At 39.6% G+C, this 17,060-nt stretch overlaps 1 protein-coding gene across 3 annotated transcripts in view; it reads right to left on the bottom strand.

The window, feature by feature from the left end:
- PRKDC (protein kinase, DNA-activated, catalytic subunit) overlaps positions 1-17,060 on the bottom strand; it is a 334,330-nt gene that overhangs the window by 15,424 nt on the left and 301,846 nt on the right. For 2 of the 3 annotated variants that reach the window (XM_068112798.2, XM_068112799.2), the window contains exons 74-78: positions 13,827-13,914; positions 12,431-12,574; positions 10,764-10,974; positions 8,747-8,814; positions 8,191-8,411 (exon numbers count right to left, since the gene is read on the bottom strand). In XM_068112798.2, the coding sequence (XP_067968899.2) occupies positions 8,191-8,411; positions 8,747-8,814; positions 10,764-10,974; positions 12,431-12,574; positions 13,827-13,914 (732 nt within the window). Of the gene's footprint in view, positions 1-8,190; positions 8,412-8,746; positions 8,815-10,763; positions 10,975-12,430; positions 12,575-13,826; positions 13,915-17,060 lie in introns of those variants that run through there. The other variant, XR_010984003.2, reaches the window with a different exon arrangement.

Genomic DNA, 17,060 nt, shown 5'->3' with positions numbered 1-17,060 from the left:
GCCCTCATCCAAGTTTTAAAATATCAGCAAAATAAGGAAATACATTTAGCTAACCCTCATCCAAGTATTAAAATATCAGCAAAATAAGGAAATAAATTTAGCTAACCTTCATCCAAGTATTAAAATATCAGCAAAATAAGGAAATAAATTTAGCGAACCCTCATCAAAGTTTTCAAATATCAGCAAAATAAGGAAATAAATTTAGCTCACCCTCAACCGAGTTTTCAAATATCAGCAAAATAAGGAAATAAATTCAGCTAACCCTCATCCGAGTTTTCAAATATCAGCAAAATAAGGAAATAAATTTAGCTCACCCTCATCCAAGTTTTCAAATATCAGCAAAATAAGGAAATAAATTTAGCTCACCCTCATCCGAGTTTTCAAATATCAGCAAAATAAGGAAATAAATTTAGCTAACCCTCATCCGAGTTTTCAAATATCAGCAAAATAAGGAAATAAATTTAGCTCACCCTCATCCAAGTTTTAAAATATCAGCAAAATAAGGAAATAAATTTAGCGAACCCTCATCCAAGTTTTCAAATATCAGCAAAATAAGGAAATAAATTTAGCTAACCCTCATCCGAGTTTTCAAATATCAGCAAAATAAGGAAATAAATTTAGCTCACCCTCATCCAAGTTTTTAAATATCAGCAAAATAAGGAAATAAATTTAGCGAACCCTCATCCAAGTTTTAAAACATCAGCAAAATAAGGAAATAAATTTAGCTAAACCTCATCCAAATATTAAAATATCAGCAACAAACAACATGCATTTTAAAAGGCCATTTTCCCTGCTAGAGCGGAGGTTAGCCTTGCGGTCCCCATAAAATCTTCTCCATTTTGCCCTATTTTCTGCATCTCTCCTTGTTAACCCCCTTGCCCGCATTTCTTCTTCCACCATCTTTCGCCAAGTCTTTCTCGGTCTTCCCCGTCTTCTACTTCCTTCTACATTCATTTCCATCACTCTTCTCAACCAGTCACTTTCATCCTTCCTCAACACATGACCAAACCATCTCAACCTGTTCCTCTTCACAGCATCAATCACAGGCTCTATTCCCATCATCTTTCGCAATTCATCATTTGTCTTCCTCTCTCTCAACGATACTCCGCACATCCGTCGAACCATTCGCATTTCCACCCTTTCCAACCTTCGGTGCTGCTCTACGTTCATTACCCATGTCTCGCTCCCATAAATCATAACACTTCTCACATATGCAGCATACACCTTTCCCTTCAGCTTCAACGACACTCCCCTCATCATCAGCACGCCACTCAATTCCCGAAACTTCTTCCATGCACATCTCACTCGAGCAACCGTTGCCGAGTCTGATCCACCTTCTCCATTCAGCATGTCTCCGAGGTAGCAAAATGTTTTCACACCTTCCAGCTTCACGCCGTCTCCAAGATCCAACTCAACATTTCCTCCATCTGCAGCTCCCTCTGTGCACACCTTACATTTGAATGTAGCTGCCACACTGGTTAATGACCCTCTCAGACCACTACATTTTTGATGAACCCACTCAGCGCACATTGTACACTGAATGGAGTTCACTCCGACACCCTTCCTACACACAGTACAGGGCCACTTCCCAGTTCTTTCCACCTCACCACATGCTTTACCACTTGCCATCACCTTCGTCTTTCCGATATTCACCTTCAGACCTTTTGTCTCCATACATTCCTTCCACGTGTTCATCTTTTCCTTCAGCCCATCCATACTTTCCGCAATCAACACCAGATCATCTGCATACAACAACTCCCATGGTAAACCCTCCTTTACGTTCTGAGCCAGCACCTCCATCACAGCTACAAATAGTAGTGGACTTAGTACCGACCCCTGATGCACTCCCACCTTCACCTCAAACTCACCACTGTTCCCGTCCTTCGTCCTTACAGCTGTGCGCGCTCTCTTGTACATTGCCATCACTACTCTGATCAACCATTCCTCCACTCCTAACTTCCTCAATGCCCATGTCAATACTTTGCGTGGAACCCGATCGAATGCTTTCTCCAGATCAACAAACCCAAGAAACAACTTCTTCCTCTTCTCCATGTACTTCTCCTGCAACTGCCTCACAATGAAAAGCGCGTCTGTCGTTCCTCTTCCTGGCATAAATCCAAACTGCATTTGGTCAATCTTCACTTTCTTCCTTATCCTCCTCTCCAACACCCTTTCCAATACCTTCATTCCATGCTCCAATAACTTTATCGCTCGGTACGAGCCACACTCCAGAGGGTCACCTTTCCCCTTGTATAGAGGGACGAGGGTACTCAGTTCCCAATCCACTGGAATGCGGCCTTCTTTCACCACCAGATTACAGATCTCTGTCATTCTCTTCACACCCCAACGTCCTGCTGCCTTCAACATATCTCCCACAACTCACGTCGGCCCTCCCGCTTTTCTACCCTTCATTGCTTTTATCGCTTCCTCAACTTCCTTCTCAGTTATCTTCTCTGCCGGTCCTAAAACTGGGTTACTCTCTATGTTGCCATCCCATTCATTCTCTGTATTCAACAGCATTTCCATATATCTTTTCCATCTTCCTTTAATTCCATCTGGGTCGACAACGATTTGTCCCACTTCATCCTTCAAGCAGCTCACCCCCATCACATCACACCTCTCTTTCGCTATCTGCTTTGCAATCCTGAATACTGCTTTCTGACCCTCTTCCTAATCCAAGCGTTCTCCGAACATTTTCCTGCATGCCTCCTGCGCCTTTGCTACCTCTTTCTTTGCAGCCTTCCTGGCTGCCTTATAACTTTCATGCTCTGCTGTTTCTGCTCCCGTACCCTTCGCCTTCTGCCACTCCTTGAACTTCTTCCTCTTCTCGTTAATCCTCTTTCCAACTTCATCATCCCACCACCATGTTTCCGAGTGCCTCGGTGGTCCTTTTGTCCATCCACATACCTCACCAACGGCTCCCAACAGACTAGCTTTCATTGACATCCAACCACTTTCAAGCTCAACCACATCATCCTCGACCCTACTCAGCCTCTCTTTTAATGCCTCCCTTACTGTCATCTCTTTCAACCTCCACACCTTCATTCTCGGTTGGTACTTCACCCGCCGAGCTCTCCTCGCACCTTTCACCCTTACGTCGCAGACAACCAAGTGGTGCTGTGAAACAGCCTCCTCCCCCGGGATCACCTTTGTGTCTCAGAGGTGCCCCCTATCTCGCCTACGCACCATCAGGTAGTCAACGGTTGTCGTCGACCCACCTGACGTGTATGTAACAAGCTTATTATCCTCTTTCGGGAACTGAGTATTACAAATCAACAAATCAGCTCCATCAGCAAATTCCAAAATCCTTTCACCTTCTCCATTTCTCACACCATATCCGTAACCCCCATGAACTCCGTCAAAACCATCCATACTCCTTCCCACATGTCCATTTAGGTCTCCTCCTACCACAACAACTTCCTCATCTTTCACGTTTTCCATCAGCTTCTCTATCGCACACCAGAACTTGTCCTTCTCTTCATCGCTCCGACCAACCTGCGGAGCATATCCCAAGATGACGTTCACCAAGAGCTTTCCAATCATCATTTTCACCATCATCAACCTATCACTCACTCTAGTCACACTCACCACACTGTCTACAAACTCCTCAGAAAACAGGACACCAACACCATTCACGCCCTCCAGGCACCCTTGCCACACAAACTTGTATTTCTGTCCCTGCCTACCCTTCACCATTCTCACACCACTTCCCTTCCATCTCGTCTCTTGCACACAACATATGTCCACTCTTCTTCTGACCAATACTTCCACCACTTCTCCTGATCTCCCTGTCATTGTCCCTACATTCCATGTCCCAAACCTCAGAAACCGATCTCCACTTCGGGCTGTACCCTGCCCATATGTAGTTGTAATTGTAAACCTATTCTAATCCAGGGTAAACACTGGGAAACGTTTAAAACATGGAAATCCTGGGGGGGGGGGGGGGGGGGGGGGAAGGGGGGGGGATCACCGCTGCGGTTTAAACATATTTAAATATATATTTAAACAAAACCATGAAAACAATCTGGGAAAAGTCTCTAAGTGAGAACGTGGATTTGAGAAAGCAGGAGCAGAGGTGAAAGAACAAACGACATATAGGGGGCGGGGCACAAGTCGAGACGAGGAGGCCGCACGAAACACCAGGCCGCACGAGGCGCGGACAAAGAAACGACTAATTACACACAAATTTGCAACCAATACAAATCCAAAACCAAATAGAAACACACAATAACACATACACAACAAAATACGCAGCGGAAATTTGACAAAGAAACGAACGGGAAAACACTCAAACTTTGATGCCCTGGAGAGATCAAAGCAAGCCCCGTCGCTCGAGGGACCGGAAGCGGAAAATATCAGCAAAATAAGGAAATAAATTTAGCTAACCCTCATCCAAGTATTAAAATATCAGAAAAATAAGGAAATAAATTTAGCTAACCCTCATCCAAGTATTAAAATATCAGCAAAATAAGGAAATAAATTTAGCTAACCGTCATCCAAGTTTTAAAATATCAGCAAAATAAGGAAATAAATTTAGCTAACCGTCATCCAAGTTTTAAAATATCAGCAAAATAAGGAAATAAATTTAGCTAACCCTCATCCAAGTTTTAAAATATCAGCAAAATAAGGAAATAAATTTAGCTAACCCTCATCCAAGTTTTTGAAATATCAGCAAAATAAGGAAATAAATTTAGCTCACCCTCATCCAAGTTTTAAAATATCAGCAAAATAAGGAAATAAATTTAGCGAACCCTCATCCACGTTTTAAAATATCAGCAAAATAAGGAAATAAATTTAGCTCACCCTCATCCAAGTATTAAAGTATCAGAAAAATAAGGAAATAAATTCAGCAAACCCTCCTCATCCAAGTATTAAAATATCAGCAAAATAAGGAAATAAATTTAGCGAACCCTCATCCAAGTTTTAAAATATCAGCAAAATAAGGAAATAAATTTAGCTCACCCTCATCCAAGTATTAAAATATCAGAAAAATAAGGAAATAAATTCAGCAAACCCTCTTCCAAGTATTAAAATATCAGCAAAATAAGGAAATAAATGTAGCTAACCCTCATCCAAGTTTTAAAATATCAGCAAAATAAGGAAAATAAATTTAGCTAACCCTCATCCAAGTTTTAAAATATCAGCAAAATAAGGAAATACATTTAGCTAACCTTCATCCAAGTATTAAAATATCAGCAAAATAAGGAAATAAATTTAGCTAACCTTCATCCAAGTATTAAAATATCAGCAAAATAAGGAAATAAATTTAGCTAACCTTCATCCAAGTATTAAAATATCAGCAAAATAAGGAAATACATTTAGCTAACCTTCATCCAAGTATTAAAATATCAGCAAAATAAGGAAATAAATTTAGCTAACCTTCATCCAAGTATTAAAATATCAGCAAAATAAGGAAATAAATGTAGCTAACCCTCATCCAAGTTTTAAAATATCAGCAAAATAAGGAAAATAAATTTAGCTAACCCTCATCCAAGTTTTAAAATATCAGCAAAATAAGGAAATACATTTAGCTAACCTTCATCCAAGTATTAAAATATCAGCAAAATAAGGAAATAAATTTAGCTAACCTTCATCCAAGTATTAAAATATCAGCAAAATAAGGAAAATAAATTTAGCTAACCCTCATCCAAGTTTTAAAATATCAGCAAAATAAGGAAAATAAATTTAGCTAACCTTCATCCAAGTATTAAAATATCAGCAAAATAAGGAAATAAATTTAGCTAACCCTCATCCAAGTTTTAAAATATCAGCAAAATAAGGAAATAAATTTAGCTAAACCTCACCCAAGTTTTAAAATATCAGCAAAATAAGGAAATAAATTTAGCTCACCCTCATCCAAATATTAAAATATCAGCAAAATAAGGAAATAAATTTAGCTAACCTTCATCCAAGTATTAAAATATCAGCAAAATAAGGAAATAAATTTAGCTAACCCTCATCCAAGTTTTAAAATATCAGCAAAATAAGGAAATAAATTTAGCTAAACCTCATCCAAGTTTTAAAATATCAGCAAAATAAGGAAATTAATTTAGCTCACCCTCATCCAAGTTTTAAAATATCAGCAAAATAAGGAAATAAATTTAGCTAACCCTCATCCAAGTTTTAAAATATCAGCAAAATAAGGAAATACATTTAGCTAACCCTCATCCAAGTATTAAAATATCAGCAAAATAAGGAAATTAATTTAGCTCACCCTCATCCAAGTTTTAAAATATCAGCAAAATAAGGAAATAAATTTAGCTAACCCTCATCCGAGTTTTCAAATATCAGCAAAATAAGGAAATAAATTTAGCTCACCCTCATCCAAGTTATAAAATATCAACAAAATAAAGAAATAAATTTAGCGAACCCTCATCCAAGTTTTTGAAATATCAGCAAAATAAGGAAATAAATTTAGCTAACCCTCATCCAAGTTTTAAAATATCAGCAAAATAAGGAAATAAATTTAGCTAACCCTCATCCAACTTGCACAGCAGCCCAATCAAGTCAGATGAGGACAATTACCTGAGAAAGCTGCTCTTTGCACTTTGATATATCAGCCAGTGTTGAAAGAGGTGAGTAAGAATAAGGAAAGAGTAACAATGCTTTCATTTTTTAAACGTGTTGGGAAGGATTGGTGGACCAGATTCGTAATTGGGGAATCTGAAAATTGGTGAAAGTCTTGTAGGTCTAAACAAATTTTTTTTTAATGTGTCAACTGCTTGTTTTCCTTTACCTTTGATTCATTTACTCAATGTGCATGTCTGTGTCATTTTTTCTGATTGTGACATAAATTAAGTCGATGTTAAAACTTGTTTGTTTCTATCTGCCTGTTATATAGCATCTAAAAATTCAATAGAGTGGGATTGAAAAACTACACAATTGTGTTGGATCAAATAGACTTTTCCTCTTTGCATTTTCTGGTTCTTTTTTACTGCATAAAACTACTATTTTTCATGTTATATTCAGTTAAATGTAAAACAAACAAAATAACAAAACAACCCTCCCCTCTCCCCCAAAAAATATAACAAAGAACATGGGAATGATCTTTTAAGCTCTTACTTTGCTTTTGCGAGCACAATCTATATTTGCTACAAGCCGTCATTTTGTCTGCATCTCGATATTCCATCACTGAGAGCGCGAGAGGCAGATTTGATTGGTCAAAAAATTGGCAAATTTTGGCAAATATGGCATAAGATAGTGTAATATTTTGTCCAAGTATTGCCACACTGGAAGATTTTGAAAGTGGAAAGAAGGCGATTTGTGGTCTACAGTGTTCAAGCATATAATTTTATTTAAATAAAAAAATGGTTTAAAGGCTGTAGGAAAAACAAACAAACCTTTTTTCGAAAGTTTACCGTTGATGCAGTGTCTTATACACCACCTTATTTAACATGTTAAATTAGTTAATCGTTAACCATGCCTTTAGCCTGGTGTTGGCTTAGCGGTTAGGGTGCCGGCTTGGGATCCTAGGATCCTGGGTTCGAATCCCGGTCGATCGCTGAATTAACGCCAGGGGGGTTGACTCAGCCTGTCATCCTTCCGAGGTCGGCAAATTGAGTACCAGCTTGCTGGGATGAATGATCCCGGTGTGTACCCCGATTTAGAATAGGTACACTGTATCCCTGCGCATCGCAAGAGCGTGACCAAGGGTTGGCGTCAGGAAGGGCATCCGGCCATAAAAACATTACCTCAAACAGGGAACCATGATTGTCATGGGGCCCGCAAGGCTAACCCCCGCTCTAGCGGGGAAAATGGCCTTAAAACGATCATTCATTCATTCATGCCTTTGTTTGTATCCATTATGGTGTCAATAAAAACAATAAGCTTCCTGTTTAGAATGATTTTCAATTTTGTTTGATTGCTGGACAGGCCAACAAAATAAAGCAATTACCTTCCTCCTCTCTGTGTATACGCGATCGGGACGAGATTCCATACAGTTTTCTAAATCCAGAGCCAAAATACTGATAAACTGCAGGTTCATGCTCTGACTCACATTGCTATTTGTGTTCTACAGTGGTCAAAATATATAATTTAATTTAAATGAAGTAGTTCCTCAATCATAGACTAATGTCTATAGACAGATAGACAGACAGACAGAGACAGACAAACAGACCCGACAGATAACCCGATTGCTTAACCCTGCTTTTTACTTCATGTGCGTGGGGTAACAACAACAGTTTATTGCACCTGGCAGTTAGTGGAATCACAGTATAAGTGATGAGTGGCAAGCCACCATTTCTGGCACTTGCTGAGGAACCCAATGTGCTATTCATGATTCCAAGAAGTTGCTGGATCCTCTGGTCCTGTCTCAGATCCTCACCACCTTTCACCAGAAATTTGTGCTCGCGTTCATCATCTCCACGGAGTATGAGGCACTTGGGCTTTCTCATGGAGTTCATGATCTTTACCTGAAGAAACAAAATCACGATTTCGATTTCAGGTCACCGAATGTCACCACGACAAAGGAGCCGAACGATGCATTTTCCGGGAAGAGGTTTTGCAAACGAGAGTCAATTTTACCAAAACGCGATAAACATGGTAAAAAAGGAAAAAAAAAGTCACAATTGACAGTACATTATTTATAATCTGGTTTTAACATTTTGATCATGCAACTGCAGTGCAATGCTGACATCAGCATAATATGACAGTACCACAGGAAGCAATTAACTTTTGAAGATTAAAGTGAAGCATTAACATGGCTTTTTTGACAAATATGCATTGCCCCATGCAGCAACTAACTTACCCTCTCATCAAACCCAGTGATCCTGACATGGTACTCTGGTTGAGGTTTGCTGTGGCCAGTGTACTGTCCTGTTAAAAAAAAAAAGGCAATTTAAAAATTGCAACAAGGACAGCAAATTGCGGCAATGGTATACAAATGAACCGACCATGTGTTAACACGTTTGGCATTCCAATACGAGTTCTTGTCTCATGATTCTGAAACCCTAGGTTATCAATCCTATACATTTCAAGTTCTTACATTATTCATAGACCAGCTAGGTCCAATTAGGCCTTGCTTTACACATCACTGATGAATAGGGGAACAAATCCATTATGTGTCATCATTGATTCGCTTATACATCATTCATAAAGAATGAAGGACAGGCGGACTAATTCACTCAAAACATATCACAACATCCTTCCACCTCATAATCGCTGTCTGCCTTTGTACCTCTATCTTTGCAAACTCTGTTTGAACGTTGGAATTTTACATGTTTGTTTTTACGTGTTTTTATTAATTTTCCATCGCAACCACTCTGAAAATGTTTGGTAAAGGTCTGGGAAGAGCTATTGGTGTTGTGCTAGAATAAAAAAAACATGTAAAAGTGTCACTCTTGAGGTTAAACTAGACGTGTTAAAAGCGTTTCGACGACGGAGAACAGTAGTTGATATCGGCTGAGCACTTGTCATCCCTCCTACGATGGTGCGAACAATTTGTGCTAAAGCAGAACAATTAGGAGAACGCACAAAGTGTAACATTTAAAGAGAGTGCACAAAAAGGATCCTGCTCATACATCTCGGTCGAAACATCTTATACATCGACACATCTACATCTCTATCTATCTTCTCTCTCCATCCCTCTCGCCTTTCTCTTTCTCTGTCTCTCCTCTCTCTCTTTCTCTTCCATATCTGGTGAGTGTTATAATATCCAAATATACTTAATTATTTGTATTTTATGCACCTCTAGATCAGCTGTGTTTTATTATATAAATATTTATTTTACCTGATTAATTATTATATACTACAAGCACCCACTCCCTAACAGGAGCATCCAGGGGGTTTGTGTTATTATCCTTATTCAAATGTGTAATCTAAAATACCTCTCGCTGCTTAATTCATAAACACCTCACTGCACTGGAAAAAGTGGGGACTTGTAATAACCGATCCCACCTCGAGAGGCGCTACACAATACACATTTACATAGAGAACTTGAGTTCATCCCCGACTCCCAAGACCACCGGGAAAGATGAAAACACCCCATTGCACTAATTGGGGCCACGTTGATCCTATGTAGCAAATCTGGATGTAATCTGGCCAGAACTGTAGGAACAGTGTGACTGACACACACACGAATTGAGGTAAGAGTATAGCTATCATAAAGCAAAAAATCTTTTTGTAGTTTATTTTGGATGTGTATCAGAGATGCTCATGTAAATGTGAAGCTAAAATCATTCCTCACAAAAACATATCCAGTACTAAAGGCTTGTGGAATCGGTTAAATACATATTGTACATGACAGCGGGCAGAAATAATGTCCTTTTACGTAAACAAAGAGGGCATTAAAGATAGTCCACAAAACAACACAATTGGGAATGAAAGCACAGAACAGTGGTACATTATATAACATAACAACGACACAATGTGAATATTTGTGGCTGAAAAACGTTCTAGTGCTATATTCTGGGGAAAGTGCTCATCTTATAGTTAAATAAATTGTGAGTTCATATGAAGCATATTTATTTTGTTACCTCCACCACAGAAGGTGGACAGAGGTTATGTTTTCACACCTGTTTGTCTGTCTGTTTAATTATATCGTTGATTCCTCAACATTGGGAGATGGGGCCCAAAACGCTATATGGCATGACAATTCATAACGTTGTGGATGGATTCGGACGAAACTTGGTGGAGTGGTTGGGTGTGTGACAAGAACAAGCTCCAAAACAAACTGTTCAGCCCGGCAGAGGTATGCACTCTACCGAGTGTCGTTGTAATGTGAAAATATTGCTTTAAACATTTTCTTACAATGCATACATATCTACCTGGAATCTCAAGCTGTGGTCCCTCGTGACCAGGCTGGAACTGACTTAACCAGGGAGAATACTCCTTGAGGTTCCCTGGTTCAGTTCTTGAGGTTGAAGACTGCATTTTTTTCCAGAGATCACTAGAGCATCTTGTAAACTCTTCCACAGTCATTTCAGCGAGTTTGATCCCATCAGTGCCAAATATTTTCTGCAAATCAGGTCCATATTTCTGCAACCAATGAAAAGATATATAATCGGCAGAATTCAATGTGAAAAAAGTAGAATGGACATGCTCAGGTAAAAACAGTCAGTACAAACAAGGAAACAATGTGTGAAAAGTAGAATACGGTTAAGACATGGAATGCAATGAGATCTCTAGGGAAAATTGACAACAAAGGCAGCAACAATCCCCATTGCATGCCCCCTCCTCACCCTACCACCTACCGCCACCCCTGATTGGTGGCAAGTAAGAAGATGTACAATTGGGCCGTGCTGTTCGATGTCAGAACTGCTAATTGTGTCGCTAAATTATTGTTAATAGCCGGTAACCAGTTATTTTACCATCTATTGTGTAAATTGTTACCGTCCATCTGTTTATAAGAAACTTCTCTCAAACGCTGTAAAAGAGGCAGAAGGCGGGAGTTAACTTAGTGAAGAGTTAGAAACCCGGATCAGGAGCAACAGTCACTCAAACCCCCCACATATGCCCTCAGACCCCGATATTTTAATGCCGTGAACAAACTTTGACACATCATGGACGATGAAAGTCGTGGTCAAGTTTCATCAAAATCGTGTGTGTAGTTTCAGAGAAGAGAGCAAATACCTATTTTGGGGGGGGGGGGGGGGGGGGGTCAAACCCTCCATCTGCCCTTGAACTCCCTTACTGAGCGCAGGTTTTGATGCGGTCAACACACCTCCGTGAGGCATCAGATATGAAGCTAGTGGTCGTTTCTTCAAAACCGTGTGTGTAGTTTCAGAAAAGAGAGCACACATCCGCTAAAATGTTTTGGGAGTGGGGGGGGGGGGGGTCAAACTCCCCCCCCCACTCCTCCCTCCCCGTAATCTCCCTTAATGAGCGCAGATTTTGATGTGGTCAATACACTGTCATTCGGCATCAGATATGAAGCTTGTAGCCAAGTTTCATCAAAATTGTGTGTGTCGTTTCATCATAATTGTGTGTGTCATTTCGGAGAGGAGAGCAAATACCTCTTTTGGGGGGGGGGGGGGGTCAAAACCCCCTCCCCCCATAGACCTCCTTAAAGAGCGCAGATTTTGATGCTGCCAATACACCTTCGTTAGGCATCAGATATTAAGCTTGTGGCCAAGTTTCATCAGAATTGTGTTTGGTTCAGGCGATAATGACTGAAGTGTTTACACACTCACTCACTGACTTACTTACCTACAGACACTGCTCAATCGCATAAGCTCACCAAACTAAAGTCCAGTTGAGCTAATAATACCACTTTATATTAGTACTGGTTTTTTTTTACATTAAAATTGTTTCTTTAAAATTTTCTGCATTTCTATAACCATCTTGACAAAAAAGAAAAGATATATTTATGTAATTATTTAGCAATGCAATTATTAGTTTGGCTAATATGCCATTCTCTGCCTTGAAAGCAAAGCAGTTAGACTAATAGACCAATCAAGGCAGAAGCAGCATAAAAAGTCCAAAAGGTAGTAACCTTGGCAAAGTGATGCCGCCATGGCCCAATTGCAGGTGCTCGACTGTCCCCAACATTCGCGTACATATTCAGAAAACTTGCCACCAAGTGTTCCTTATTCTTCTGAGGCTTTTCCAACTCCGCTAAAATATCATTGCTCCAGTCCTGCAAACACACAAATTACAAAGAGCTCAAATGTTTTGTCATTTGACAACTTATGCACTACTCCATGTCACTATAAGATAGTTGGTCAATTTTCTGAAATACTTATGGATTTCCTGAAATACTTAAGTTATTTCCTTCAATTGTGAAGACAAATAAATAAATAAATAAATAACGTTTATTTCTTCTTCTTTTTTAATTTCTCTGGCTCATTCAGTTACTTACACATTAGGAGATAACAGGCCTTTTGAATGATAATATCTAGCTTACTGTCAGTAAGGGTGAGTTTGAACTGCAGGGTTAATTTGAACAGGTGTGACTATGTATTTTATCTGTAAATCATTTTAGAAAGCTTAGCTCTTGCATAAGCATTGGCCCTTCTCCCTTGAGGAACGAGTGCTCCAACTTGCTTGTGACCATCGAATAGTCATTGCTATAGACAGTTACAAGTGTTCAATCAAAGTCATGTCAGTATGAAGACACCTCATTGGATGCATGGTATATTTCTTATCAATTCCCCCTCTTCCTTATTTCTACTATTACTCAGCTTTCCATCTCTCCTCCTTCTCTTCTTAGAGGAATTTGCGAAGGGATTGAAACAGCCAAGGGCTTACCGAGTAGCTTTTCATGGTTGCTTTATGCAGCTTTCTTCAGCTAGAAGGGTATGGGAGGAGTCAATTTACTTATAATCCTAGCCACCTGGGGTAATTTATTAGGTGAGAGCTGATTGATTATTCCCTGCCAATTTTGAGTGAGAGACGTGATTGAGTCTTCTTTTCACATGTATTTATATATCTGGGTGTACGCGTGTGTGTGTGTGTGTGCGTGTGTGCGTGCATGCGTGCGTGTGTGTGTGCGTGCGTGCGTGTATTGGCAGGATGGTGGAGAGTAAGCACACTCACCTCTAAGTTTTCTAGCCTGGGTTAGAATCCCTACCCAGCTATAAACGATCATCTCAGTGTTTCACAAAACATGCAGATTTCCCTCATTATATTATCCTGTTTATCTTTTCAAACTCCCAATAATGTTTGCAATAAAACACTAAAAAACAATATATAAAAATAATTAGATTTTGGGGTTTGGTGAATGTTTTTTATTATCCTCCAGGATATTTGCTGCCCGTTAAAAAAATGTATATCACATTTCCCACAATGTGTGATCTATAATAAATGTAACATTTCATGTGTAACCCATTCAAGGTATGTGCACAATTACCTATGCAGGATGAAGATTTAATGAAAACGATGAAACAAACCTTAAATATCAGGTCTGGATTGTTCAGCTGTTGCAACTCTCTTATAAATCGTGCAATCATTCCATCTCTATCAAGAGAGCTTTTCAACCTGCACACGCAAAGTTCAAAAATAAATTTACTGGATGGACAAATTACGGTGGAGTTTGGTGTCATCATCATAATAATCATCATCATCATCATAATATATGCGTTTGTACAATGAGTGCGTTTGGACAATGCGTTTGGACTCAGCGGCTCAGAGTGGACATGATGTGCCGGATCTTTCACATCTCGTCAGGATAATAGTTTTTTGCATCCCGAGAGCAGGTGACTAGTACTTTCCGTTTCTGTCTTGCAGAATCTACATTTGTCCATCTGGAACAGTCCTGCCATCTTTTTCAATCCATTGGTGTCCTTGATCTTGGGCATTTGTCCTTGATCCTTGATCTTGGGCTTGGGCCAAGTTCTTGATGTCCTTGTTGATCTTGATGTTGATCTTGATGATCTTGTTGATCTTGATGTCCTTGATGTTGATCTTGATGTCCTTGATCTTGGGCATTTATTATGATTCGTTCGCCATCCCAGTTGAGCTGACCTCTTCTTAGCCATTCAAATGAGCCTTTGTCTATCCCCACTCTGTCCAATTCTTTTTTGTATTTTCCTGCTCTTTTGTCATTCTCCCAGTTGTTGGAGAATATTTCTTGCTATTTCTTTTTTATATTTATTTTGCCTTTTTTGCAATTGTTGGGGCTGTATTTGTTGCTGTTTCATTTTCCTGTGCGGCATCTTCTATTCACACCTGTTTTTGGAATTTCTTTGCAAGTTGAGTTTGGGATACTTTTTCAGGTTTGTTGTGTTCATGTTTGTTTACAAATTACATCCGATAGTCTGTTGAGCATTTCACATACTCAGCTAGTCCTACACTTGTTGCTCTGTGCACCTGGTTGAGCTCCATCAGGACGCTCCCTCCCTCTCGTCTCGGCAGATACATTCTCGGGATGTCCTGGTTTTGTAAACATTTTGTGGATGGTAAGGAGTTTTCTTGTTTTGATGTCTAACTTGATGATTTCTGATTGGGGCCAGTTTATTATTCTGTAGCTATATTGGAACACTGGTACTGCGAGCTGGTTTATGCCTTTGATTTTGTTTCTTGGGGAGAGGTATGTTTTCAGGATCAGCTTCGTTCTATGCAGGTATTCTTTGGAGATTGTTTTGCGCATTTGTTTGTGACATATTTGGTGGCCCTCTTCTACTCCGAGGGATATGTATGATTCTTCGTGTTCTAACTGCTGTGTTGTTGTTTCAAGGTCAATTTTTATGTTGTCTGTTTTTGTTGGTTTACCTTGTACAAATGTGCACTAGGTGCGTTTTGAATGTCCTCGGAAAACCGTTTTACTCATTTTAGTTGTTCTGTCAATTTTTTGTCATTTGGTGAGAAGAGCTTTAAATAATCCATGGATAGTAGATGTGTCACTTTCCTATTTCTTTGGATGTTCATCTATTTGTTGTTAGGGTGGATCCGTGTCCTTGTTCATTGATGAGATTACTTAGTGGGACCAGAGCTAGACAAAATAAAAGAGGGGAAAGACTGTCTCCCTGGAAGATTCCACACTGTGTCTTCTCATCGGGTGTGTGTGTGTGTGTGTGTGTGTGTGTGTGTGTGTGTGTGTGTGTGTGTGTGTGTGTGTGTGTGTGTGTGTGTGTGTGTGTACATGCATTCTGAATGTGATATTCCATTGTAACAATTTCGGGAAGAAAAATCCACTTTGACATTATGGGGTATTATGTGTAGATCAGTGACAAAAAAATAAAAATAAAAATCGCAATTTCATCCATTTTAAACCCCAAAGTTAACACTGGCAAAGATGAACTCCAACTCAGGTCTGGAAATTTAGTTAACTCAAAATAGTCCTTGAGCCAACCGGCCATATTTTGAAGTGAATGCTCCGGCGGGGGGAGTAATTCTCATTATGATTTTCCATTAGACCAATGTCTCAAGTGTCAGAAAAGGTGTGATGGACATCTGAGAACGGTAGCTTAGTGCCCGGATGGACGCCATCTTTGAAACCACCCAGCTCGAAAATGCCCATTTGGTGGGGTACATTGTTGCACGTGTATCTGGACTTCTATACTAGCTATCGATGTGCGGTTGACGACTAAATATACGTCCGATGTGTACCGTCTAAATAAAAAATAATATGAAGCATTTTGTTTTAGATTAATTATTATAAAAATCAATTATCGAAAAAAAATCATATATTTTTCAATATTTTATTATTAGACTTGTACTTTTTTTAGTGAAACAACACTGGTATGATTTTCCAAATTATGCATTGTGCTACACCGTTTATCTGTCTATAAAAATAACTAAAAAACTAAAACATATCATCCACCACGAGTTTACACAAAAAATATATGAAAAGGCATGCACTTTCCACAAACCGAAACTATGTCAGTTGGAATTTCCCGCCGATAATCAACCCACAGAACCCAGTGCCGAAAGTGACGTCAGTCTATTCTATATCTATATTCTATATTCTATATCTCAGTCTGAGATTTGTTGCGGTGACCTCATTAATTTCTGAGGGGGGGGGGGGGGGTGGGTGGCTTAAGAACTAAAAGTGAACATGTTAGATGGCGCCACATACAACTCTATTATAGAGTTGTATTGTGGCGCCATCTAACATGTTCACTGACTTGGATGAGTATGTCTATGTAAGCTGGCGAGCTTTTCGGATATCGGAGTAATCTAACATCAGTCTTTTTGTTCTTTCAGCTGAGATGGCCGGTGTCGAGGCGAAACGGGCGAAGATTGAACCTGAGTCCGGAACGTGCATCCTGTGCAGCAAGAAGTCGCCACTCTCTGAACTAAGCAAGGCAGCGGGCAACAGTTCTTGGAAGACATTGTGTGACGCAGCCGCAGTTAGAAACTTTTATCCAATTCTAAAGCTAGTCCAAGAAGGCGCAGTTGAACTTCCTAATATTCCAATATTATACCATAGGGCTTGTAGATCAGACTTCACTCACAAAAACCACCTAGCTACTTTGACCAATGCAGCTAGAAGTTCTTCAGTTGATACTGGCGATGCGGTGCGACGGCGATCATCACGGGAAGAGACAGGATCAACTTCAACGGTCTACGATGATAAATGCATTTTTTGCCAGCGTGCTTCAAAATTCATAAAAGGCAGTCGTACCCGTGAAACAGTTGTCTTGGCTGTTGAACTTCGAGCAGATAAGACAATAAGAGATGCT

Source organism: Myxine glutinosa, chromosome 4, assembly GCF_964187855.1.
Source record: "Myxine glutinosa chromosome 4, kmMyxGlut1.1, whole genome shotgun sequence".
Taxonomy (NCBI): Eukaryota; Metazoa; Chordata; class Myxini; order Myxiniformes; family Myxinidae; genus Myxine; species Myxine glutinosa.
This window is presented reverse-complemented; position numbering and strand designations above follow the sequence as displayed.